At 41.6% G+C, this 26909-nt stretch overlaps 2 protein-coding genes across 2 annotated transcripts in view; one reads left to right on the top strand and one right to left on the bottom strand.

Moving 5' to 3' along the window:
• OTUD7A (OTU deubiquitinase 7A) overlaps positions 1–14147 on the bottom strand; it is a 136382-nt gene extending 122235 nt beyond the window's left edge. The window contains exons 1-2 of the mRNA XM_054077451.1: positions 14036–14147; positions 13835–13942 (exon numbers count right to left, since the gene is read on the bottom strand). The gene's annotated coding sequence lies outside the window, so the exon portion shown is untranslated. The remainder of the gene's footprint in view (positions 1–13834; positions 13943–14035) is intronic.
• A 4521-nt stretch (positions 14148–18668) lies between these two features.
• Positions 18669–21676, top strand: GCNT3 (glucosaminyl (N-acetyl) transferase 3, mucin type). The gene is made up of 2 exons (XM_054077455.1): positions 18669–18794; positions 19435–21676. Exon 2 carries the CDS (start codon positions 19631–19633, stop codon positions 20939–20941), a length of 1311 nt encoding a protein of 436 aa, XP_053933430.1. The 5' UTR covers positions 18669–18794; positions 19435–19630; the 3' UTR covers positions 20942–21676.
• Positions 21677–26909: the final 5233 nt, after the last annotated feature.

Raw genomic sequence — 26909 nt, 5'->3', positions numbered from 1 at the left:
ATCTTTTTAAGCCATAGGTATTATGGCTTAAAAAGAGAGCAATGACTATAAACTAGAGACCAATGGCTATAAACTACCTCAGAGCATTCAGCCAGGAGTTGATTTGTGACGTTTTCATAATTCTTTCAGCAGTGAAACAAGCAGCACCCTAGAAAAAGAAGCTTAACTTCAGAAGCCGACTTAATGAATGCATACAAATTGAGATTCCTCCCCACTTCTCTCAGAGGCAACACTTCCTGCTGTCACAATTTTATCATGACTCTCACTATTTTTAGTGCTTTTTTTTAGTCTCTCTGCTGCTGGAATCACGCCTGAGAGTCTTAGCAGTAATTTTAACAGAAAAGACTTCCACTCCTCTGCATCCTGAGAAAAGCTTGAAAGCGTGAAACCAGTGCAGCCTACAGGCTGAAAAACTAGCAAGAATACAGCAAATTCGCAGTGAGTTTTGGTTTTATAAAAAAACCTTGTGATTTCTATGCTGATTCTTTAGAGTGGCAAGAGCTACATATAGCGCATCATCTCCTCATAGATGACTGTCCAAGGGAATCTCTCCAGAGATGTAAGGCACATAAGCAGTTTTGCGTGGAAGAAATACGCAATGCCATTTTCACTGCTCTTCCTCTGCAGTGGATAGTCTTACTTTTCAAAATGCTAATCCAGCTTCTCTTAAAAGACATACTTTTAAAGAGAACACTTGACCTTTTGAGCTAGGAATGAGTATTATTTCATGCACAAACTGTTTTTAGTTTACAGCAAGATAAAATTATTTTTCTCCTCTGGAAAGCTAACTCCTCTGCAACTAAGAGCATCTTGCAGTTGAAGATAAAAGTAAGAGAAAACCTGCAAGGAAGGCGTAAACATGTTAGGAAGGAATATAACATCAGGCTTCCATAGGGAAAATGATGATGCTTTTACATTCGTCTTAACATAGCTACTTGCTTTTAATTATACACACAGATGGAATTTGAAGGAGAAAGTTAAATTATCTGCTTTTATCTTATCATGCGACTGAGTAGCCGTCTTAAAAGGTACCACTAGATGGTGCAAGAGCTTAATTATTTCACAAATCTCCAGCACTTACCCTCACCTCATCCCTCTCCTCCCAGCAACAGCAGGAGATAACACACAACCGAGAAGAAAACTTCTTTTCTGTATTTGTATTTGTCAAAATAGCAGTCAAAACTAGCTTTCCCCTAACCATAATAATTCACCTTCTTCTTTGGCAATTCTTTCAAACAGGAGGCAACAACAGTTGCTCCTCTAAGGGAAAACCAAGTGGTGATGAAATCACTATGACTTCCCGTGGTTCTCTGAGATCTACAGGAGGAGGGAAGCGACTCCACTGCAGATCAAGGTAACCAGGATGATATTCTCGGACTTCAGAAACACAAATTCAGCTCCCTCTTCTGCTGGACAGACTAACTCAGCAAATCCAAAGGCAAGTCTCTTAATCTCACTGCATCTCGATTCTCATCTGGAAGTAAAAATTATGGAGCTGTTTTTTAGTACTTACAAACTCAGCTGGATGCTAAGAGGACAAACACATTCAAACATTATGCCATATTCCTGAACTGTGAAGTATTTTAGTATACATTCCTCTCATAAGCAAGCGCTTGGGCATTCACTTGGCCTGGAGTGCTCAAACAGCTAGATGGATTACGATTAATTTTACAACAAACTAAGTTAACTTGCAGAAGTCTCCTATCTGCAATTGCAGTGGATCAGCTCCAGTTACTCAGAAAATGCTTCTACTCTGCCCTTACTTCTTTTAGTGCTTACTACTTCATCTCCTGAAGCTCTGGACTTTGAAGAAAGCCTGGTGGGTCAAATTTATTACCATGCAACGGAAATGCCTATCCTGGAGGTCAAGTATGGCTCAATTTTTAATTTTAGTAATTTTGTTTAAACATTCATCAAGATTCCAGGAACTATTTATTACAAATTAAACTAAACTGATAAATAAAATGTATCTAGAACTGGATAAGACAGCATAGGAAGTTCTGAGCCTACTTTGTTCACAACTAGCAGAACTAGAAGCCTGAATTGTATAGTATTCCACAATATGTTTCTAATGATCATCAGTAAACAGATTATAACCAACGTAATAAGTAATATGTGTTTAAGTCTCTAAGAAAAAGGGAAGTGTTAGGTAAGTAATATTAGAAGCATGTCATGTAGATAAGGTAAATTTTCCATCAATTAGTAAATGTCAAACATACTATTTAATTATTCCAGTATGTGAGATAACACACAGAAAGCACACACCTTCGTTTCACAGGGAAGAAATCTCCACCCAGCCACAGCTACTCTCCATGTGAAAAGAGGGGAAAAAATGCTGAGTAAGGCATTCACCTATGACACAGAGCAGGAATTGCTCCAGGAACAGAAATCCCCTGCAGGACATGGCCCTGAGAGGAGGAACACGAGGGCAGCAATCAGGTTGGAAAAAAGGAAGGAGACTGTGTCCAATGCATTAACAACTAAGACCCACTCTGTATGCATTGTGGGATAGAACTCCCCCAAGAGATGACAGGGCCTCCCTTAGGCTAAGACAAAACTTTGGTGGAAGTATCATCAGGGCTCTTACACGGGACAGAAGAGATTGAGGATTGTGGCTTTTGCTACAGTAAAGAACAGTTGTTGGCTATAAACAATCTATGTTAAACCTTTTACTGCTTTGAATGCACTCACCCTGCTTTAAAAAAAAAAAATTAAAAAAAAACAATCATAAAGTCTGTATAGATGCTGCCATACTGCCAAAGGTAAAAGGGAAATGGAACTGAGAACCCCCGAAAAAATACCACAGTCCAAAAGGGATGGCAAGGGTGCCCTTTCCCCCCTGCATTGCCCTAGGCAGGTGCATAATAAATCTGTCAACAATATACACAATAGACATGAATACAGCTGCAAAGAGGAAGAATGAAAGTCCAACAATAATCTAGTAGCTTGACTATTCATGGAGGAAAATGTATTACAATAATTCCTTTTTCATACACGATACACATCCTTTACACAATGGAGTAATGCAGCTATATAGTTACTAAATAGCTTCACTATATAAAGTTCAGAAAAAGTGGTGTAGCCTCTTCCATTTGGCTTTATCCCCATAGGAAGCAGAAGAGAATATCCTTCTCCTTTCAGGATGACCAGAAAACAATACAAACAAGTAGTGTAGACATGCCTGCAACGTAAGGCCTTTACTAGTGTAGCAAGTGATCTATTTCACTACTATTAAATAAAGAATGGCCTAGATCACATAGCTGTTGGCCAACCTTCATACTGAGAGGCAGTTTATCCTGAAATGAATTATTACTCTCACCAATCATGAACTTCTATGCTGGCAAAATTATATTCACACTGAAGGTTTGCTAAAATGGGGATTTTGCCAGGCCAAGTCTAAACTTAAGTTCACACAAATGCAACTACTCACTATGGTTAACAAAGTGCCACCTTCAGTATCTTCATCTTGAAGTACTGCTAGGGCATCTCTCTAGTTCAGTACGCTTCCCTTTCTCTGAGATGGAGGATGAAGCCATTTCAGCAAGATCCTTTGTATAATGGAAGATACTCTTAACAGCCAAACTGGATGAGAATCCTGTTCTGCTTACTCCCTTTTCCTTTTCTAACAAAGCTCCTGCTACTTGGTTGTGAATTTGGCCTCCACTCTCTTTGTTCTAACACCACTGCACACACAGCTAGACATTCTTACTGCAGGCAGGGCCACTACCCAGAGTGGGGACCAGCCGAAGAGAAACAAAGAACAGGGCACTCCAGACCACTTTGAATCCCAGTCTTAGCTAACCCCTACATCAGTTGGGTCACCTTTGTTGCCCTGTGAGCACAACTGCTGGCACTTTTCTTTTGAGGCCAGACTGTTGCTTTCAAGATTAACATCCAATTGACACAATCATAGCTTCACTGGCCCGCCACAGGCATAAGTATCATGCCCACGTGACACTTGTGGCCATTCCAGACAGCAGCAGGGATCCAGTCTTGCAACCTAAGTGAAGCTGTATCAGGAAGTCTTACAAGACCTGCACCTCAGGTGAACCCACAGGGATTTAGTTAAAGTACATCGGAACAAACGGAGGGAGGTCAGAATAACATAGGATTACGGGAAAAATAAGTTATCTGTTTCATTCTATATAAGCCACTCCTCAGAAAGCTGCTGGCTGATAAGCAGGTATCACAAAAGCAAACAAGGAAACTACAGATGACAGATGCCATTTCCATGTGAGTCTGTGACTTGCATAAGACTGAAAAGAATGAAGGGTCATAATAGAGACCGCAAGGGGTTCTGAAGGAGGCAGAGAATTTGAAAGCCTGTATTTTATGTCTAGTATTCTGATTAAGTTCAAAGGTCCTAGTCAGGGAAGATAATACTACATATTTGCAAGCAGACCTCTTACATTTGCAGACCTGATCCCTCTGGGTGCCCAAGAATATTCACGAGCCAAAATGCCAGTCTAAATGAGGAAGGTTACTTTTACAAATAATGCTTAGGTAATCACGAGACACATCGTACTGTAAGAGAGAATTCACAATGAAAATATTTAACTTCAGAAAAATGAAGTATCAAAAAATTAAATGACACTGCTCTTCACCATGGTGGAATTTGCCAAGAAACAAGAAATCGAATCTTACTCTCCAAAGTCCCAGGCTAGCACCAAGAACATCCTCGTCTTCTCTGGGGCAGAAATAGTTTCTCTTCTTTTTGCTTACCTTATTACTTAGAGAGAGAGTAATAGCACTGGAAGGATACCAAACTATATGTACAGATTGTACCCAAGCCACACCTTTGCTTGAAATAGTTGCATCCAGATTCGTATTCTGAGAAAACTGTAGGATACCTGATTGAAAGACGGCATGAACAAAATCTATGTCAGTCATTAATTAGGATAGAGCAATGTCACACAAAGTAGCTGAAAAATACATAAGTTTTAGACTGTTAGAACTTCAGACTTCAGCCCAGTATATGTACACGCTTGTGTTTTACTGGTCATAAATGTAGACATTTAACTGCTATCTAAACAGACATCAAAAGAGGAACCCGAAAGGTTTCATGTCTCTCTCCTACACACACTTTTTTTTCTTTCTAGTCAAAGTTTTCCGGTTTCTAATAAAAAAAATATTAGAAAATATAAGAAAATATGGAAAGAACTGAAGGAAAGTGTTAACTGTCTGAAAAATAACCTAATTTTAGTTATTCAAACAATTTTAAAAGAGATTTTATAAGTAAGTACAGGCATGAACTGGTGAGTTCACATGAAAGAAAGCATTTCTGGTGTACTCTTTTCTGGAGTTCAGTTAAATACTTGTGAGAGAAAGCATACAGAATGCACAGAAGAAGAAGTCTGTCATTCATGCTCCACCCTCCTTCAAAAAAAGGCTTACGTATCTGTGACTTCTGGGTCACTGAAACAATCTGATACAGATAAGTGAGTATATGAAGAGTAGAATCTGTGGTTCCTGAAGGACTGAAATCTTGCCTTCTTTTCTGGTATGACTGCTATCGTTACAATCACCCTTCCCACTGCTACTGCAGACAAGAGAACACGGAAGCTTGTTCCGTGTTCTACCCACTTCCTTTAACTAACAGGTGATTGGGCTTATTTCACCCAGTTAAGTGCTGTGCCAAAAGCCATAGTGTTCCCTAGGAAAAGAGACATTAAGTTATTGTTGCATTACTAAGCAGGCACTTGCCCAAGAACATTGCAGTCACATATTTTAAAAACACAAAAGTTGTTCTGTTGCAATTTATGTTTCTGCAAAGTGACAAAAACTAATTAACTTCATTTACTCATTTCACAGATTGAATTAGAAATATGCAAGAGAAAATACACCTGCTTTGTGTGAACCACATGTATATGGCCAACAAAAGTTTTTAACTTTAAAAGATAAAGTTAGATTACTTTATGATTTGATTCAAATTAAAGAAAATCCACCCAAAATCTATCATGTTTGATAAGAGCTTTTACACAAATTTGCTCTTTGTGGTTTTAGGGATTTTTTTTTTTTTGTTTCCAGAACTTACTCATAAAGTCAGAAATTACCCCACACTAAGAGGAAACTAGAATCCTGTGTCTCAGTAGGACAGAGATTTCGACAGACAGGAGTGCGTGTATACAGAAAACAAAGTCTTACCTAGCTAGGAAAGAATATTCAAAAATATACACTAAGAAAACAAAAGCTAACAGGCAATGCACTATACACAACTTCAGTGTTAAAGGCAGTGTCTAGTTCAAACATCCATTGAGAGCTACAACAGTATTTGTTGACTATGGATGAAAGTTCTCTCTCATAATACTTTTGTACTGATGCTACTGAAGAGCATATTGGAAACCCCTTACAGTCTACAAGGGAACACAGGGAATAACTAGATTACAATTACATTCACTAGTAAGACAAACACAGCTTTTTGCTGTAAGTGTAATACTATCAAAAGTATCACGTCTGACACTGGTCAGAAGAGGCATTTTATCTTTATGTTAAGTATGCTTATAGGTACACAATACAAAAAATATTTAATAGGAGTTCAGAATTAGCAACTGGCAGAATGTCTCACACTCATTATCTGAATCATCTGTTGGAAACAATAGAAGAATTTCAACTACAATTGAACTCTTCACCTACAATTGAAGAACAGGGCTAGTCCATGGAATATAGCCTATTCCCTGAGCTGTAAAATAACTTTCTCTTAGTTAGAAACACGAGTTGGCAGCGGAACAGTACTAGGGGCAGATCTGCAATATCATAGAATCATGGAATGGTTTGTGTTGGATGGGACCTTAAAACTCATCCAGTTCCAACCTGTCTGCCGTGGGCAGGGACACCTTCCACTAGATCAGGTTGTTGCAGCCTCATCTGACCCGTTCTTGAACACCTCCAGATACGGAACTTATACTGGATTTCCCAGATGCTCTAACTCAGCTGGCAGACAGAAGCTCTTCATGATACAGCTAGTGAGTTGGAAATGCTACACCTACTTTAAATGGGTCTCTGGTTTAGTCCCACTATTTAGCCCATTCACTTGGTTTTGAGGGTTGCAGAGATACCCACTGGCAATGGAACTGTGCCAATTTTTTCAGGGATCTTGACGCTGAAAGGAAAAGCAAACAAAAGATTTGAAAACAAAAGCTGTGGGTTTGTTGGGGTGTTTTTTTTGGATGGGTTGGGAAAGATTTGCATCTTCTCCTCAGCTTTATTCACCTTGCAATAAAACTGCTAGAGAAACAGCTGTGAAGTGGGACACATGCACTTTGCAGGTATTTGTATTTTTTATTTGTAACTTGGCAGTTTTAAATACCTGCAAAAAATTAGTAGCAAAGAGAAAACTGATGGCATACAGATAATTCCAAATCAATCACAACTGGAAGCTAAAGAGTTGGACAAGCAATTTACATCAATCCTGTTATGAAGCAAGGAAAGAAAAATGGGCTTCTGTTGCCATACTTGAAAAGAAAATCTCTTCCTCAGTTTTACCAATAAAACACTATAGATTCCTGATTACTTAGTATTTACTATGAATTATTTTAGCATCTTGTTTCTTAAAATATCCCATTTTTCTAACTCAGCATGCAGTTCACCAGACCTGTTAGGGAAGTAATAGACAACTAATATCTGCTCATCTTGCCACACGCAGCACTGCTGCCCTTTGCTCATGTCTCTTCTCTAATGCCTCTCCATATCTTAATTTCTGAAAGCACATAACAAGAATTTTGAAGCTTACAATTCTGACACTAAGAAATGGTGTTCAGGCCTAGAGAGAGTTTGAGTAGAATCACTATGGTTATGCATAATGTCCAACAAGAGCACCCACTCAAACCCAGTGTTCAGATTCTCACTGACAGATCCATAGCTGCGGGTTGTCCAGCCCTACTGTACCTCACCTACATTCCTATCGCATCAAAGGCCATCATCGAGTATTAAGCACAGATTTCTCTCCCCACTAGGAAATCCAAGGCAACTCTAATTGTGATTTATCAGTAGGTAGAGAGTTGTCTTGTCACTATGTCTATGCAGGCAACTCCACTGCCTCAAAAAAAAACCCAAAACAGATGACAAAAAAAAACCTAAACCAAAACAAAACCCACCAAACCAATCAACTAAATAAACAAGAAAAACCCAAGAGGTAAGAAAATATGCTGTAGTCCCTGAATTCCAGTGCTGTATTCTTGATATGCTATATTTACCCATTCCTTCAAAAATAGTCACTACTATCTAACGAAAAACCTCATGCCTGAGGGAGTTAGTGACAAACTAGAACTTAGGGAAGAGAGCACGGCAGGCCTATTGATCATTCCTCTTGTGGGTGAGGCACTCACTCAGTTGTTTTAATAACTAAATAAAACAATCACTGTTTCTCACAAAATACCGTCCATTCCTGTGCTAGTGTAAAAAAGTCTGATGCAACTCAAAAGTTAAAAGTTACTGGTCACAGTCCTGATCCCCTTGACGCCTCTGTTTCTTATCTTGCACTGCATAGCTACCTAATTTCTTTAAAGCAATGAAACTTAGAACATGATTTAAAAGGCAGCATAAAATTAAGCAGATGACAAACATGAAGAACTTTACATATTTTGGTGTCTGCATTGATTAGAAACTGAATTGACGGAACATGCTCAAACACATTTCTCACGGAAACACTATCTAACTGAGAAGCAGTCAAACACTTCTTTTTCCCCACTATGTTACAGAGTCACAATCATTTTTATTCTTTGCTTCTTCAGCTGCACCCCTTTTGTACATAAAGTATACATGACGGCATATACGTACAAGCTAGTTCAGGGCTTTACTGTGATTCCTTCCTTCATTTACAACTAAAGCTTTTTCAATGAATAAATGTTTGTCACTTGAACTTCCCATTTCATAGAGAAGTGCCTTTGTTTGATTAAGCAAGTCAGTCCTGCTTATAAACCAAAAGGTTTAGAGAACGGCAGACTTTTGCTCTAGTCTAGCTTGCATGCGAAAACACTGTTACCAAATCCAGTGGTAAAACATTAGTGCTGAAGTTTGACTCGGAAGGGAGCACAGGGCAAACATAACATGCTGGAAAAAATACCCATCTGACAGCGAGTTCCTTATTCCTTTAAAACTCCTTTCAGAGAGATTATACTATCAGACTTCATTGCAATCACAAAGGCTGGACATTTGTTGCAACAACAGAAAGAAAGCAGAACTTGCTTCCTTTCATTGATGTACCTGCAGTCATATGCTACAAGCAAGTATTGATGAAGTCTATATGATCCACAAAAACTATGTCACGGAAAGCTGGACAAGACTACAGAACTAAAAGAGATCTGCAAACCCTCTGAGTCCAGGACTATTCCTTTCCCAAAACCTCCACTGTTTGTTGCACACATTGCCCAGAACTGTTTGGTGTTTTTCTGCAGCCACCAATTCAAGTTTTTCCGATTACTGCTAGCCCAGTGATTGAGCACTGTCTCAAAGCAAAGGACACAGGTTCCTCAGGTGTCCATAATGTGTTCAGCTGTGAAACTCTGCACACAAGCTTGGCCATCATCCATGGTCCATTCCCTCACACGCCTCCAGCATTCATAACTCTAAAAACAGTTTCAATACAGCAATTGCAAAGGACAAAGTGCATCACCGTAACCTATTGTTCTCTATGAATCTGAGGTGAGAACACAGATATCAGAAGCATGTAATTGCTTAAGGCCTAGAGGCGTACACCTTCATTTTCTAGCTAAAACGTTTCCATTCAGGCACAGAAAACCGTTTCTGAACTCTATGTATGGTTTTGCTGCCTTTTAATCTCACACATCGGTGGGCACTTGCTTTAACATTATATTTGGTCACTTCTGGTACTTCAAAGAACAGCAGAGTCAGCTCCCACTGACTGACAGAAACTGTGCCATTTTAATTCCTGCTAAAGTCAACAATATTTTCAACATGCTCTAGGCAGAAGATGGTGATGTAATGGCAAAACTACCCAGATACAAAGGCCATAGTTCATATCCTCATGTGTGTGAAAGACAGTTTTTCCTCTTCTTTGGCAAACACAGCTTAGTCTGTGATGTGCTTTTTATTCATTCTGTGATGCTTTTTATTCAAATGAATACAGCCACAGACACCACACTTACTGATCCAGTTTGCTGCTACGTGCTAAATATTCACGCTAGTGAGTACAAATGTGCCTGTCAGATCTCATCAGTAAAGCCAGGAGAGTATCACTAGCCAGATTTATGGTTTCAATTACACTAATACCCTTATGAGAAACAATGTAAAAGTATATTTTAAAAAAACAAACAACAAACCACTATTGACTACAGGTACCTTCCATTTCCTCTTGTCCTCTAACTTTACAAATAACGGCTAACACTGTGTGTCAGCAGCAGATGGGCGATGCTATCAGTATTTTAGCGATTCTGTCCTGCAGTGGCATGGCAGAGGGCATCACACCACAGCATCAGTCAGTACCTATATATCAGTGCTACGATCTCACCATTTTAAATGCAGAACACTGTAGCCCTTTTAGCTCTATTACTTTCAAGTAGTTTCTAGGAGATCATGAACCATAACCTTCCTGAAATAAAGGAACATTAGTACTCTTAAAGAACACATTGTTTCAGTATGTAATCCATTGTTTGCTGAAATATACTCTTGCAGTGTTTGCTAGTTTTTTGTTGGTGCTGTTTTTTGTACATCTAACTGGGGAAGGGGAGGTGAGGAGCAGTTCAGACTTACCACGCTGACTCAACTCAGCCTTTATTGCTAAAGAATTTCTTCACGATTAGATAAACACACACGTTTTCTGTTTTTCATGTGCTTACATACAGTAAAATCTTTCTAGCTTAAACTTTTTTACATATATACCTCAGGAATCTTGATGGAGGGAAGGGAGGACACGGTTTTAGTGATGATTCCAGCAGCTTTCCTCTGAAACAACCTGCAGAATTTCTTCTCAGTTGTGACTAAGAAAATGGCCTTATAAGTTAGCTCAGTTAACTCAAGTGAGTTGATTTTTAATTGAAAATGTATTTTTATAGTACCATCTCAATTCTTCTGCAAGCTGCCTAATAACTAGAGATGCAAATTCTTACTGGAATATGTATTTTTGTTCTATAACCCTAAAGAATATGGCTTTATAACTTTTAGTTGCTGTACCACAGTCCAGAGATAAAGTGATTAATTGCTACTCATTACAACAGCACAATTGCTTTAAACAGGTGGGTGAAATGACCTGGAAATACTGTTCAATGCTGGCATTAGACAACATTTAAGCAATCTGACAAAGAGCAGAAATGACTAATCACTGAAATTCTCTCTCACTCAGTACATGGACTATTCCAACAAGAGGAGTAAGACACTGCACATTTTTTAGCTAACTAATGGCTGACCAAGCTAGCACTAAGACATCCATGTATAAACTACTGAAATTATCGGTTTGAAGTAAAACACAAACCAGCTTTCTCCATTTTTCTTCTCTCCACCTGTCTTCAATGAAAGAGAGCTCTGAGGTTCACGCATCTCAGTTAGGATTTGTTGTCAGTGCTTTATATATTGGACACTAACATCATCACTGCTGAACACAGAATAAGCGAAAAAAGACTTAGTTCAAGTTTAGAACTGAAAATAACATGAAGACAGGGGCTTGCCAGTGCTGTATCTCTCAAAGAATGAACTACTACTAGCTCCTCACTCTTGAATTTTCAGTTAAGGTATTTCACCCAGGCCTACAGTATGGTACTCCTGCAGGGCTAAATATTGACCTAAATTAAGTGCCAAAATCACTAAGGGGGGAATTTTCTCATAAACAGAAAATAAAATCCAGAATGCTAGAAGTGTTGGTTTTTTTCAAAATAAGCTTATCACGTAAAAATACATACGTTATTCTTTGATATCTAGCACTACCATAGACTACTTTGTTCAGATAAAGGTAAGCTCAGTCGTGCTCCCTTGCAAGCACTGACAAACACAGCCTTCAGGGAGCAGCCACCAACATTTTGGTCTTTCAGCAGTAGATGCTCCTCAAAAAAACAGTTTCACCCTGGGCCCCTTCTGAAGAGACAGGACATACTAGCACATAACAGATACCAGAAGAAAGATGAAATTGCCACCTGTCTCATTAGCAGTACTTGTACAGAACCACTTCTCAATCTAGGCCCACATATTCAGGCACTTCTCACTATGTTAAAGCAGGATGCTCAAACACCTTAGTGGTTTTAGACTTCAATAACTTACTGAGAACATTTATCTTACGCTATTGTGACCTTTTTTCCCTGCAGTTAGTTTACAACAGCATGGAACGATGTTCACAGACTAAGATTTACTATGGAGACATGCTATGAGCACAGAAGGAATGAAATAATAACCAGTAAAAAACTTTAGGATTTTCTCTGACATGAAATAAGTGAGGCCAACAGTTCTAGCTTTGCATAACAGGGAGCAAAACCATCAAGCATATAGGAGAATTTTAAAGGGAAAAAAATAGGAAAAAAAAAAAGGAAACAAACAAGAGCACCTTAAATAAGGAAAGAGTAGTACAACACTCCCCCACAAACGTTTCCTCTCTGCCCCCTCAAAGCAATTTCATTTTTTGACCCTTGCTGTGTAGCAGCATGTATGGCAGAGAAAGCAGGGAAACTCAAACTACTACAAAACATTTGAGTTTCTTTGCAGAACAGCAGCCAAAACAAGAACTGCATGCTGCAGGAACTTCAGACGGACCTGAAGAGCCCCTGGTAACAGTTCTAGAGTAACAACCACCCTTCTTCTGTCAATTCCTCTTGTGGCATTGCTTATATTGCATTTCATGACTCTGAAATTAAGTGCTCTGCATGAATCCTTCAGGCACTGAAGGAAAATTTCCTGGCCTTAATGAACCCAGGACATGCCTATTCAGCAACTGGATAAATTTTCTGCCCTAAGTATTCTTATCTGGCTGTGGAACACTCAAAACATATTCAGATGAGTTTCTGGGCAGCCATAGAGGCATGAAAGAAACACAAGCTGTTGCACAGAAGCTTTGGCCTTTGCTCTGTGCATAGATATCATGATGGCAGATAACTTCATTGATGACCACAGCAACAGAATATTGATAAATTAGTACAGTTTTACCACAGAAGAGAAACACCGGAAGTTCAGAATACTTTTTAGACAGCTGCCAATAAGGCAGAAATGAAGCTAACATGCTTTTAAGGTTATTTTTTTGTTCAGATAAAAACTCTCTCAGTAACACTTCTATTCCAGGCAGTCCTTTATCCATTAAGAAATAATCTCTTCAAAAGGTTAGTTATCATGGGCTCTCCACAGTGAGAAATGTACAAAATTAATTTCATTCTTTTCAGTTCTTTATTCCTATGGCCCTGAACTCTATCATCTATCTAAAAGAGTTTTGATTGCTGTTTTGTTTATATTTCCCATGCTGTATGAAGCAATCCTTTTCTAGAAACAATGAGGCATGAGCTAACGTATTTATTATTCTCAGTATCACTGTGTTTTCTTTCTTACGTTCTTCAAGAAAAATCAGGTTATTTTCTTCCCCAGGAGACAGTTCAGTTTCCAGTGTTGATCACCACAGTCAGAAACAGCGTCAGTTCTAAGAGCGGTTTCAAGGAATTTTTTTTCTAAACACCTTTCCAGCATCACCCCACTTATCTGCCCAACTCTTTGGCAACCTGCATAAGGTAAGTAACACCTTATACCTCTATTTTCCTGCATTATACCAAATGAGATTTAGGAAACTCATACTTTATCAGCAGAATTCATCTTTGGTGTAAAGCAGCAGGTTAATAAATAACATCCTGAGTCAGTATTTACATAATAGTAAATTATGACTATCTGCTTAAGCTTTCTTCAAAGCCATACTCACTGTTAGTCCACACAGTCCATATATTTTGCCTTGGATAAGAGCAGAAATCCTTCCTCCCTCCACTGAGATTTCCACAGAGGTCCAGAAACGGCAGAGCAGAGCCTGCAACTGTAAGGTTATTGGCATCAAGCAGTGCTCAGTTACAAAACAGGAACTCCTATGCATGCTGCAAAAACGACTGCGTTTTGATTTTTTACTTACTGTATGCTGTCTTTTCATGTTCTTTCTGCATCACGTCTATCTAGTGGCAGACCCAGAGGTATCGCATGTAGTGCTTTCGAACCATTCATCACAAACCAGCAATGAAGTAGAACTCTAAAAACAAAATTCACGTCCAAGAGTTTATTCAAATAGTGAAATGACCAAAGATGAAGCTAGTGTGGATGCAGTGTTAGTAGCCTGGAAAGATACAGTTCGATCTGTTACAGAGAACAGTACTGAGCCACATAATTAAGCTGAAATTAAATGGAAAGTAAACAAAAGCTAAGGTCTGTAATTATGCGGTTTTCAATTTCAAGAACCAAAACCCTCATGAGACCACGTTCACCATGTCAAAGCTTTTACAGATAAAGTGTATGCATGTAATATATATATATATTTGCATGTTTTACTATACTCACTTTTAAACCTCAAGACTTCCTTGTTCTCTCTCTACCTCCTCCCTTCCAGGAAAGCATGATGTGCTAAAGACTCCATACAAAAGAACCTTGAACATTTGTTTTCTGAAGATATATAATGGGAAGATTATCATAATGTTTTCCAAATTTTTGTCAGCAATTTTAAAACTATAAAACTTAAAACAGTTTTACATGCCTTAGGCTGGTAGGTATTTCTCACAACTAATCCATATAACTTTGGAAAGTACCAGCAAGCTGATTGTCCACAGTTTTAGGTTAGCTGTTATCTGTAAACCTGGATGACAATCTACATGTCCTTGACACCTTAACTACAGCATAAATCATCTTATAGCTGTTAAGATGTACTAGAGCCATCAGCCTCTCTGCGCAAACATGTGGCCGGCTGAGGGTGGGAGAGGGAAAATGGGAAAGATGAAAGCAAGAACAAATATATACAACCTTTTCCATAAGTCATATCCTTAACACTTCTTCACACTCTCTCTCTCCATCATTATCTAAGAGGAACAAAGGTTTAATCTACTGGGTTAGCACAGCAATGATTTGTTAAGGAGGCAGACGGTGTCTCTGTCACAGGAGACCAGAAGCTGCCCCATGCCAGACATGAAAAGTTGAGCTGGTAGCGTCTCTATGAAAACGTGTTTCAGAAAAAGTTTGTTTCTTTATAGAAATAGCTGCTCAGCAGTTGGCAGGGTGGAGAAAGCGTGAGAAACAATCTTACAGGCACCAAGGCCAGTGAAGAAGGCCAGGGGGCGGGCAGCAACGGTGGTGTGAGGTGCCTGTGCCTGGAAGGAAGCTGCAGCCAGTGGGGAGAAGTCCACAGAAGAGCAGGTTTTCTAACAGAAACTGTTGTCTGCAGAGAGGATCTACACTGGAACAGTTTGTGTTCTGGAAAGTGCATTGCTTTTGTATTACAATTATGCCTCATGCACACAATTCCTTCTATTTATCTCTTCACTATCTAGTTGACATATAAAAAAATAAACAACTGTCAGAACAAAAGTAAATAAGAGTCATTGTGCTCTGAATATAAAATTCCTCCTGTTGACATAGTCATCCTAGAGAACACAGGAGTTAGCTGTGATTTAGTAATGCCTACAGAGCAGCCAGCCAACATAGGAGAAAACACATCACAATGCGCACTGTATCTCCAAAATCAACCAGCAGGAAATAAGGCTCTCCTCTAAAAAATGAGAGACTATAAAATGCAGACGTGGAAGAATGATAAAGACAGCAAAGCCCAATAGCTTAAAAGTGGTATCATAGCTTAGAAGTGGAGTTCTCCAAAATCTCTACAGGCTGGTCTTTAACAGATTCCATAGGTTCTAACTCCAAAAAGAAAAAAAAAAATACTATCAAGCCATTTAGGACCAAGAAGCTGAAAATAAAACTCTTGGCTCACCCAAGCAATGGAATGTAACACCCAAGATTTTTTTTGTAGCATGTACAAACCTGGTCTCAGATTCCTATTTAGGGCAACAAAACTTACTAGTTCCACATATTTCTTAAAATGTGTTCTAAAGAAGCCAACAGTATGTCTACATATACCTAAGTTCTTTCCTTATACATGTTAGCAACCGCCACTTCGAGCTGGTTCTTTCAAATGAGTTCCGTTTTTCCCTCTTTATTACTGCTGCTTGCTCAGGAAAAATCCTATTCCTTCTATGAGCCAACTATGTACAGGTGAACACACTGAGACTATGAGCTTTGCCATCACTATCTAAATTTCTACCAAGTGCTTCACCAGGTGTGGCACCATCAGCAAACAATGGACATAATATTTTTATTTCCCCTTGAAGAAGCAAGCAGAATATGTGTTTCTCCTCCACTCTCCAATGCATTTATCTGAAGCAAAACCTAAAGATTGTGCAATTCAGCGAGTAAGTAACAGGCCACCTTGTGATGATACCTTTAATCCCTTAAGAGGAAAGCTATAACAATAGGAACTTCTGACTTCATATGGCTTATTAAAATGGAAGGAAGTGCAAAAAGGCACCAGAGAGATGTGCCACCCAGACTTATCAAAACTGTTTTAACTGAGAGTCTTCACACTGATGAAGAACGCTTCATTCTTTAATAGCAACAGGGAATTCTGGAAATGAACAGAAACACCAGTCTGTCTTCTGACAGCACAAGAATCTTTAAGCCACGGCCATCACTGCCAAACACCTGAATTCCCCTCTATGCCACTTCTTCACAATGTCAAATATTAACAACTTTAGAGGAAGACAGCCTGTTCTATGTTTCTGCAAAAAGCATACCACGAGAATCTTGCATTAACTACCTTCTCACAGACAGTGTTCTGCAAGATTTATTATTTAAATATGATTAAGTCATCCTCCTCTTACACTGTATCCTACCGTCATATCTCCAGGCTATTGATCATTAAGGTAAGTAATCAAGTAGCTGCTGGTTACCCTGTAGACAGTGCTTGTACTGCAGTATCCTTCCCGTGGGACAGTTGTTTTACACTTTTAAACAGGATTTTTTCATCATTATATTATTTCATTATGAATCTGCAACAGAAGAAAAAAAACAACTTTCTGTACAGTTAAATGTTAGCATCTGTATCCTCTTACATAACTGTAATATGAACTGCTTATCAAAACTGCGACTAAGGGTACAAATTCCTCCTCATGAAGTTTTTTACGTGTATATCTCTTGTCTGTAACACATACTATTTATATCAGACAAGTTAGACACCAAGCTTCACAGAAAGTAAAGTTTGGAATCGTAACAACGGCTTATCTGCTGTGGTTATGCAGCCAACATGCTTAGTAGAGAATAAAGCAAATGTTTACCTGTGTTGCCCATGTGCTCTTAAGAGAATGCATAAAGAATAGCACCAAAGCACAGGAAAAACTGGTGTGACAAACCCAAAAAAAGTAATTCAGAAAGGGCTGCTCAGTACCGTATAGCGCGATTAACTTAGTGATCAACCAATAACCATTACAAAGATTTTTCAGATTTGCAGCCAAGTGTTCAGTTGGACGTTTACATGTCACACAGTTCTAAAAATTCACCCTGAAAGTAAGCAAGGAAGATATTTCAGTCAGTACCGCCATAAGTGCTTCACACTACTTGGGTTTGCTGTGCTATTTTTAACTTGAGATAAGAGCCTACATCTGAAGAGCCGTGTACTACAGAGTAGACGATGCACGGTCCTACAGCCACGCTGCTAACCAAGGGAACCTTCAAAAGCTTCAAGTTTCTTGCACTGAATAAGTTCAAGATGTTAATGCCGAGTGACAAACTTATTCCAGAGAAATTTCACATGGATGAACCTGTGATTAAATTTACACAATGTTGACAAATTCACTCTAAATAATTTCTTTCCTTACTCAGTATTGGGCTTCCCTATGCCTTTTTTCCCCTACGATTCTCCCAAGCACATTCACTTTGGTACTTGGCACAGCTGAATCCACATACTATATATATATATACTATATATATCACAGCATCGCTTTTCATAGTGCCCATCAGAACTTCTGGACCACAGATGTCTTAGACAATAATGTACTAAATTGGGTAAAGCTAATAATTCAACAAATAATCTCGGGTTTTAAAATGGGGAAGTAACTGCTGTTGTTTCCTAGAACTCACACAGAACTACACTTACACCAACTGCCCTCAGTCCAGCTGTAGTTCTGTGAGCTCCCTGATTCATCTGGAGGAAAAAAAAAAAAAAAAGAAGTTAAAATAAATACACCTTTGTTTGCATCTTAGAAAACCCATCAAAGAAATTTTAAGTCATCATCGAAACTGTTAAAACCAGCCTTTTTTTACAAACATGGAACCAAATATCATGTTTGGGTCAAACCACAAAGTGGTTTAGGATGACTGCAAAACCTAGGGGACATAATTTTGTTCATCATGGCACAAGGCATATTTTTAGTCACTTACAGTTATCCCTCTTTTTCTTTTAAGTAATGCTGAGCCAAGAAGTGCATATAGGAGCTCAGGACATAGGAGCTCAGGGGACACTCCACTGATATTCCCTGTCTTTTCTTTAAGGGAATTTTTGAGGCACGTCATTTGCAAACTGCGTAAAACATTTTATGACACATCATTTGTAAACCACGTCCCTTTGCTTTCTCTGTAAAAGCAGACTGCACTTTGCCCTGTACCTCACCACCACTCGCAATAACCCTTCACTAACAGTCAGAAGGCAGCACGATGCAGCTGGGCTTCTGGATTGCGCACTATTGCCGTCACTCCCTGACCTGCAAGTTGCGATGATCCGAGCACTGGATCATCCTGGAGAGAGGAGGCTGAGGGGAGACCTCATCACTGCCTACAACTGCCTGAAAGGAGGGTGGAGTGAGGTGGGTACTGGCCTCTTCTCCCAAGTGACAGGAGACAGGACAAGGGGGAACGGCCTCAAGCTGCACCAGAGGAGGGTCAGATTGTACATCAGGAATAAGTTTTTCACAGGAAGGGTCATCAGACACCAGCAGAGGCTGCCTGGGGAGGAGGGGGAGTCGCCATCCCTGGAGGGGTTTAAAAGACAGGAGATGAGATGTTTAGGGGTATGGTTCAGCAGCAGACAGGTATGGTTGGGCTTCATCTCAGAGGTCTTTTCCAACCTACTGAATTTCTGATATTTGAACCTTATAAAGGAATATTGATTGTACTTAGGCAGGATACAAATTCAATCTTACTGTTGCTCTTAAGGATAGGGTTTAGTGGCAAACAGGCGTGGTTGGGCTCAATGATCTCAAAGGTCTTTTCAAACCTAGTGATTCTTTCATATGAAGAAATATTGATTGTACTTAGGCAGGGTAGAAATTCTTTCTTACTGTTGTTCCTAAAGATACGGTTCAGTGGCTGACAGGTACAGTTGGGCTCAGCGATCTGAGAGTGTTTTCCAACCCGGTGACTCTCTAATTCTATGAAAAGCAGGTTAGATCCCAGCCACCCAGCAAAGTCTTTTTAACAAGCGTGTTACGCGCGGTTGCATTCCAGGGGACTTCTCCTCGAGCTGAGCACCGGAGAGGGATAAAACAAAACACTTCCTATTCAACAGATGTCCGGGCGATAAGAACACCTCCAGGGCTGATCAAACCGAACCTCCGGCGCTGATAAAACGGAGGGCGGGGAGGGAGGAGCCTCCCTTTCCCCGCGCTCCCGCTCACCTGCGGTGCGGCCGGCGCTGGAGGCGATGGGCTGCGCGGGGCCGCGGCGGCGGCGGCGCTGCCTGGCGGCGCTGGGCTCGCTGCTGGGCTCGCTACTGCTGGCGGCGGGGCTGGCGCTCAGCAGGGAGCCCTGGGCGTGCCCGGCCGCCCCCGCAGGCGCCGCCGCCGACCCGCGCTGCCGCGAGCGGCTGTTCCGGGCGCTGGAGCTCGGCGCGCGCCCCGGCGTCAACTGCTCGGGCGTCGTGCGGGGGGACGCGCAGAGCCTGCGGGAGGCGCGGCTCAGCAGCCTGGAGGTGGCCACGAGAAGGGCCCATTTGACGCCCCGCCACTACCTCAACATGACGAAGGACTGCGGGAGCTTCAAGGAGACGCGGAGGTTCGTCGAGTTCCCGCTGAGCAGGGAGGAGGCAGAGTTCCCCATCGCCTACTCCATGGTCATCCACAACAAGATCGAGATGTTCGAGCGGCTCCTGCGGTCCGTCTACGCACCGCAAAACGTCTACTGCATCCACGTTGACCGCAAGTCGCCGACCGACTTCCAGGAGGCCGTGCGAGCCATCGCCGCCTGCTTCCCCAATGTCTTCGTGGCCAGCCGCCTGGAGAAGGTAGTCTACGCCTCGTGGTCGCGGCTGCAGGCCGACCTCAACTGTATGAAGGACCTGTTGCAGAGTCCTGTGCCGTGGCGCTACCTCCTCAACACCTGTGGCACCGATTTCCCCATCAAGACCAACGCCGAGATCGTCCAAGCCCTGAAGTTGCTGCACGGGCGGAACAGCCTGGAGTCAGAGAAGCCCTCAGCCTTAAAGCAGAAGCGCTGGCACTACCACTACACCGTGGGGAATTCAATCTTCAGGACAGCCACGGTCAAACGGCCGCCACCCCTCCGGTCCCCCATGTTCACGGGCAACGCGTACATAGTGGTGACGCGGGCCTTCGTGCAGCACGTCTTCAAAGACCCCACGGTACAGCAGTTCTTGGAGTGGTCCAAGGACACCTACAGCCCTGACGAGCACGTTTGGGCCACCCTCAACCGCATTCCTGGCGTGCCAGGTGCCACACCCCAGAATGCCAAGTACGAGCTGTCGGACATGAACGCCCTGGCACGCCTGGTCAAGTGGCAGTACCAGGAGGGCGACACCAGCAAAGGTGCGCCCTACCCGCCCTGCACCGGCCGCCACCAGCGCTCCGTCTGCATCTACGGGGCAGGCGACCTGCAATGGATGCTCCAGCAACACCACTTCTTGGCCAACAAGTTTGATCCCGAGGTAGACGATGTTGCCATCCAGTGTCTGGAGGAGCACCTGCGCCATATGGCCCTCTATGGCTGGGGACTGTGAGGGGCAGCCAGCACCTTCCTCCCTCCAGCACCCCAGGGACAGCAGGAGGGACTGAGGACCCACATTGGGGAAGGGTCTCTCCAAGGGACTGGGGTCAGTGTGGTGGGGCTCAGCCCCCCCTGTCCTGCCTCCTCTCCTCCACTGCTTGCGCCCCAGGTAACTCTGAGAGGCTCTCTTAACTAAACGGAGGCAGTGGATTTTTACCCCCCCCTCCGGACTGTTTGCAGAGGTGGGTTTTTGCAGATGACAGGGAGGGCTGGGTTACTGGACCACAGTAACTCCACATGCTGCTACAATCGAGCCAAAACTAGAATGAGTTTGCTTTTTCTGCGAAGCACCTGGCAGGCTATCCGCTCCTGGCACCTGCTGTGCTGCGCAGCTTAACATCTGGCTGCTCCTGTTACACCATTTAATCCAGTTAACCCCTCTGCACCCCACTTTCTATCTGTAACACAGGGTGAGGGATGCTTATGAAATCAATGGTGTGCAAACTACATTTTTCTAACATCTTCATCTTTCCTTCTTGCCAGAAAAGAGAGGGTTTTTTTTGTGAGGAGTACTCTCGGTAATATAATTCCCATATCCAGTAGCTCACCTTGCCTTTTAGGTGAGCAAATCAATCATGCAACACGTTGTTTTCTTAGGTTTCTAGAAGCTGAAAGAAAGATTTGTGAATGTTTGTATTTCACCCATGTGTTTTTCCTACTTTCTCATAGTAAAGCCAGCCACTTTCTATGGATCCAACACTTTTCACAGAGGGATTAATTCTGTTGTCTTTGTACTACCAAAAAACTCTTCAAATCTGTTTGTATTTATTTTGTTCAATAAACACTTTCACCTTTATATATTTTAAGTCTGTGGTGGAGAATTATTGTTATACAAAGACTATGTGAAGCAATTCCATAGCACTAGGCTTCATTTAGAGGAAGTTATGGCTGCAATCTCATAGATCTTAAAACCACTGATTTAAATAGGATGAGAAGATGAAGTAACTGACTTGAAAAAAGTGTGTTGTTGCAATTTTCTTAAGACTTTTTAAATGAACTCGGTTGTAAAATGCAAATTTCTGAAGTGCCGTGGTGATTTCACAGCATACATTACAGGGAAAACCCCTAGCTACTGGCAAGAATGCATCACTGGGCATTTGTTTATTCAAAAAGAGCAAATAAAGTAATAGGATTGCTGGTCCCAGTGGGAAACTTTTCCCAACTTATGTAAACAGACACTTGATACAAGAGAGATTAAAGCTTTATGATAACCTGATAGTAACATAGAAAATGTAAATATGGTTTCAGCAGCAAATTCAACTTTAAATAGCAAATATCTCCATGTCCAGTACATTCTTTTAAAACAAACAAAGCTTCTCTGCTGACTCAGGGTAAGAACTCAAGTGTCCCAACATAGAAGACTGCATCTAACCACTGGTGCCCAGTCTGATTTTGCTTATTGGAGCTCTTTCATTTAATTGAAATTAATGCATATTACCAAAATGGTAGACTACTGCCAGTGATTCATTAGGGAACCGAGATACTTTGAAGTTGAAGGACTAAATCAGGCAGAGTCAGGTTAGCGTGTTTTGCCTATGGCAAGCTGTTGTCTTTTTGCCTTAGAAAACAGAAAAAAGATGCACATTCATGGAGAGAAAAAAAACAAAACATACTTATCTGTTCTAAGGAATCACACTGAAACCAAACTCATCCATGAAAGGGATGTCTGTAAGAAGATCTAAATGATTTATATCTCAAAGAACCTCCTGAGCACCTACAAAAAGCAAAAAGGTGTATGGGGTTGGAAGGAATCCTAGCCTGAAATAGTGAAGAGGGATCTCTCTATTATTTTGCAAACATACCTGTAAAGAAAGATATATGCTTACACGTCATTTACAGATTTGTTAACAGTAATTTTTATGATTTTTATCCCCTTCACTCTGTTAATATACTTAACTTTATCAGCCATTTCTTCTCTCAGAAATATGAAGTATTGCTTGTACAAACTTCTTAAATAACAGTGTTTCATGTGTTATTGACAGACACGGCCCTGACAAAAACTGTTACAGATGGAGAGAGAGAAAAGTATTTGGGGGGGGGGGGGGGGGGGGGGGGGCGGGGACAGACAACAGACAAAAAGCATCACTTCAAATCTGTTCCACAGTAAGTCTTTTAGCAAGGTCAGAATAATCTTCCTTTTCATGTTACTTATTGCAATCCATGCTTTTCCAGGTTAGATCTGGAGGCAAAGAATCTAAGCATTTATCCACATTTGAAAGAGTTCACCCATAGAATACCAAGGCCTTAAGTGAAATCAGCATACCAAAAAAACCAGCTTGGGGGCACAGTAAGGACAGCAATTACCTAACAACATAACCCACACAGCCTTCTCGATTTAAAGAGATCACTGATTGGTATGAAAACAATGTACTGGCGTAATTACATGGAGATACAAACAACTTGTAAACTTCCACATACAATTCTCCTGATGCAGAGAAAATTTCGAGTTTCTGTTGGTCTTATTACTCACAATTTATATCAGATTATTTGGTTACAAAAAAAAAAAAAGCATATCTTGCGCAAATTTATTTTCAACTCACCCTCTCCTACTACTAAAAGTGACTTCTGAAAGAACAAGACTCCTCCCAAATTCAGAAAGTGGACTAAGACAAAAGGATTCTTAGAAAGGAATGTTTGCAGCACATCCTCTCCCAAATACGTTATAAATGCCAGATTTGTGAGTGCATTCACATGTCAAAGCAGTGCTATAGAAAAGAAGAAAAAGCCTTACCATTATCAATGTCAATAAAAAAATATCACTGAACTCTAATATAGAACTTTGTATTCCACAGGCCTGAGTACTCAGAAATAAGATAGTTAGCATCGTAGAATGGTTGGGGTTGGAAAGGACCTCAAAGCCCATCCAGTCCCACCCCCTGCCACGGGCAGGGACACCTCCCACTGGATCAGGGGCTCCAAGCCCCATCCAACCTGGCCTGGAACCCCTCCAGGGATGGGGCAGCCACCACTGCTCTGGGCAACCTGGGCCAGGGCCTCCCCACCCTCACAGAAAAACGCTTTTTCCTGATATCTCATCTCAGTCTCCCCTCTTTCAGCAGAGGACGTTCCGCTCGTCCTACCCCTTCAGTCCCTGACCAAGAGCCCCTTCCCAGCTTTCCTGGAGCCCCTGTGGTAAACTGGCAGCGGGTGGTAGGTACCGTGAAGAGACCAGTACGCTTAGCTTGGATACTCGGACACAGGATTAAGACCAAATGAGGTGACACTGTTGATTTGGTGATAAGGCATGCACAGAGAGAGGGGAGAGATGGAAAGAAGGAAAAGAAAGAAAAGAAAGATAGATAAATACAGTTACCCCCATGGCGCTGCGGCATCCCCTCAGTCCTATGCTCAGTCTGGTGGGAGAATGTTCTCACCCCCCCCCCGCCTCCCCCCTTTATAGACTCGGGGGTCCGCACTGCTGACGGCTCTTTTCACTAACTCCGCCCCTTATTTTCCCGCCCAAACCACGCACCTGTTTGGCCCTGTTGGGCCCCCGGTGGTTGTTTGGTCTGCCTGGTGTCCCGCTCCTGGCACGTGTTGTGTCTGGTGGCTGTATCCCTCACGGGGAGCGCCCCCAAACCCGCCCTGTTCACCCTGCGGGGTCGGGGGTGAGAGCCTCGGCTCAGCTGTGAGGCGGACACAGAGCAGCTCCTGCTGCCCTGCGCTGCCCCAGGGCGCAAAGGAAGGGCGTACTTGCAGAACTGAAAGAAGAATAAACTTCTTTAGGACAAGCTCTGACAGTGAGTAGCACTGGTGCTTCAGAACGCAGGATCAGCCCCAGGTTAAATCCCACATCGGCTTCATCAGTAAAAGCTCGGGCTGTCTAAATTGGAAATACAGTCGTGTCAGAAATGTCAGAGTTAACTTTGTCTAGTAAGGGGATAAATCTACTTCTGACACTTCTGTTTACAATCATTAATTAACCACCTGAACCTCAAATAATGTCACCAGAGCGTGTCCAGAGCAGAGCAATGAAGCTGGGAAGACTGAGAACAAGTCTTAGGAGGAGCGGCGGAGGGCCCTGAGGAGGCTGAGGGGAGACCTCATTGCTCTCTGCAACTGCCTGAGAGGAGGTTGTGGAGAGGAGGGCGCGGGGCTCTTCTCCCCAGTGACAGGGACAGGACAAGGGGGAATGGCCTCAAGCTGCGCCAGGGGAGGGTCAGGATGGACATCGGGAATAAGCTTTTCACAGGAAGGGTCATCGGGCACCGGCAGAGGCTGCCTGGGGAGGAGGGGGACTCGCCATCCCTGGAGGGGTTTGAAAGAAGGAAATGTGACCTATAGGAACAGAATATCAGTGAAGTATTTGTAGTCATAAGTAAAATTGGTTTAGAGAACAGGGTTAAGGTGTGCTTTTCCTTCTGGCTGCAGCAGCAGTGACCATAAAACATTAGATTCTCAGTGAACTCTTCTCCGCTTCCTTAGAGGGTGCAGCTTCTTCTAGCACAGGGTGAAAAACAAATATTAAAGTATCCTTGACTTACTATCTACTAAGCCATAACAGCTATTTTGAAGATGATATTTATCTTTGAGAAAAGCTAACACCCTTTAAATTACAGTGAGGGAAAGGTCCACATCTCTCAATACAATCTTATTGAAATTAGAATGCTCTTTACCATGCGCCTTCTTTTCTTCACCCCTCTGGAAATTTTAGAGTACAAAAAAGCAAAACCAAGTCACTAGTACCTTAATGGAAATACTTACTCCTAAGCTGCTGAGATCCTTAAAAGCAAATATATGTGTTTTGAGTAACTCTAATCTACCTCACTGTACCTAGTCATTGCGTAAAAGTACAGAATGATGGTGATTAAACTTGTCTTCTGGAAATTCATCATAAATTCTTCCTGCTCTGCACTTTCCTTTACTATGTGTCTCTGATAACATTTAGTCAGGTACAGATATCCTTGACTGAGTAAACAGCTTACTTCAGATAACATCCTGGTTTACGCAGTTATGGAACTCACAAATCCTTGTTCTTGGAAGCCTTGTTTAAACACAGGCAGGCACCCACAGCCACTACTGTATTGGTGTTTATTCTTTCCTTTTCTTCACTTTCTTTTAGTTAGTTACTTTCTAAATAGAGACATCCATTCCAGGTCAAGGTGCAAAGGTGCCGATACCTGGAACTGTGACCATTCTGAAGAAAATCAACAAAAAAACCCAAATAAATGAATTGGCCCATAACACTCCAGGCAAGGAAGGACCAAATAGGCAGCAGCGAGTATGCTGATGCTATAGAAAGTGAGATGGATTGCCTTCCACTGGATATTAAAATAGCTTAGTATAAAAAAGGCACAGTTAACAGTTTTACGTCTAAGTTCAACAGATTTTGCAAGGCCGCAAAGCACGTTAATCAAATGAACGTGGAGGGAGTAGCTGAAATTCAAACACAAAAGATAGCAAATGGCAAGAAAGTTTTGGAGAATAAAACAATAAAAAGCAAGAATAATATTAGCAGCCAACCCCCCTTACCTTCTTGTTTGCAAACAGCCTCCACAGAAGTAGCAGATCCAAACACCGTCCCAGAAACATGGTTTGAGCCAAATAGAATGTGTGCTGCCAGCCTAGTGTCAGAGTTTGTGTTGACAGCTGCGAGCTCTTCAGGAATTAATTCCTCCAGAAACATATGGAAGACATAAAAAATGTTATCCCCAAGAACTACTTATACCTCAGTAAGCCTCAAGAGCTGTTTTCTAAAGAGACAGCAGAATTAACAGGCCAAATACCTTATGCTGAATGGGGAGTTTAATAAAAAAAAGATAATTTAGAAACAACAGGAAAAAAAAAAAGATAGAAACTAGAGGTAAGCTAGGAACAGAGTATTAAAAAAAAACCAGACCTGTGATGCTTACTTTAGAAGCTTTAGAAACCATAAAGGAACCCTTATTCTTGTTGTTTCTTCACATACAAAAAACCCAACA

The sequence above is a fragment of the Cuculus canorus genome, chromosome 12 (assembly GCF_017976375.1).
Source record: "Cuculus canorus isolate bCucCan1 chromosome 12, bCucCan1.pri, whole genome shotgun sequence".
In the NCBI taxonomy this organism is placed as follows: Eukaryota; Metazoa; Chordata; class Aves; order Cuculiformes; family Cuculidae; genus Cuculus; species Cuculus canorus.
Note: the sequence above shows the minus strand (reverse complement) of the source record. Positions and strands in the feature narration are given on the sequence as shown.

Excerpts from the sequence above, each read along its gene's own strand:
- GCNT3 (XM_054077455.1), top strand. The coding sequence starts at position 19,631 with ATGGGCTGCGCGGGGCCGCGGCGGCGGCGGCGCTGCCTGGCGGCGCTG.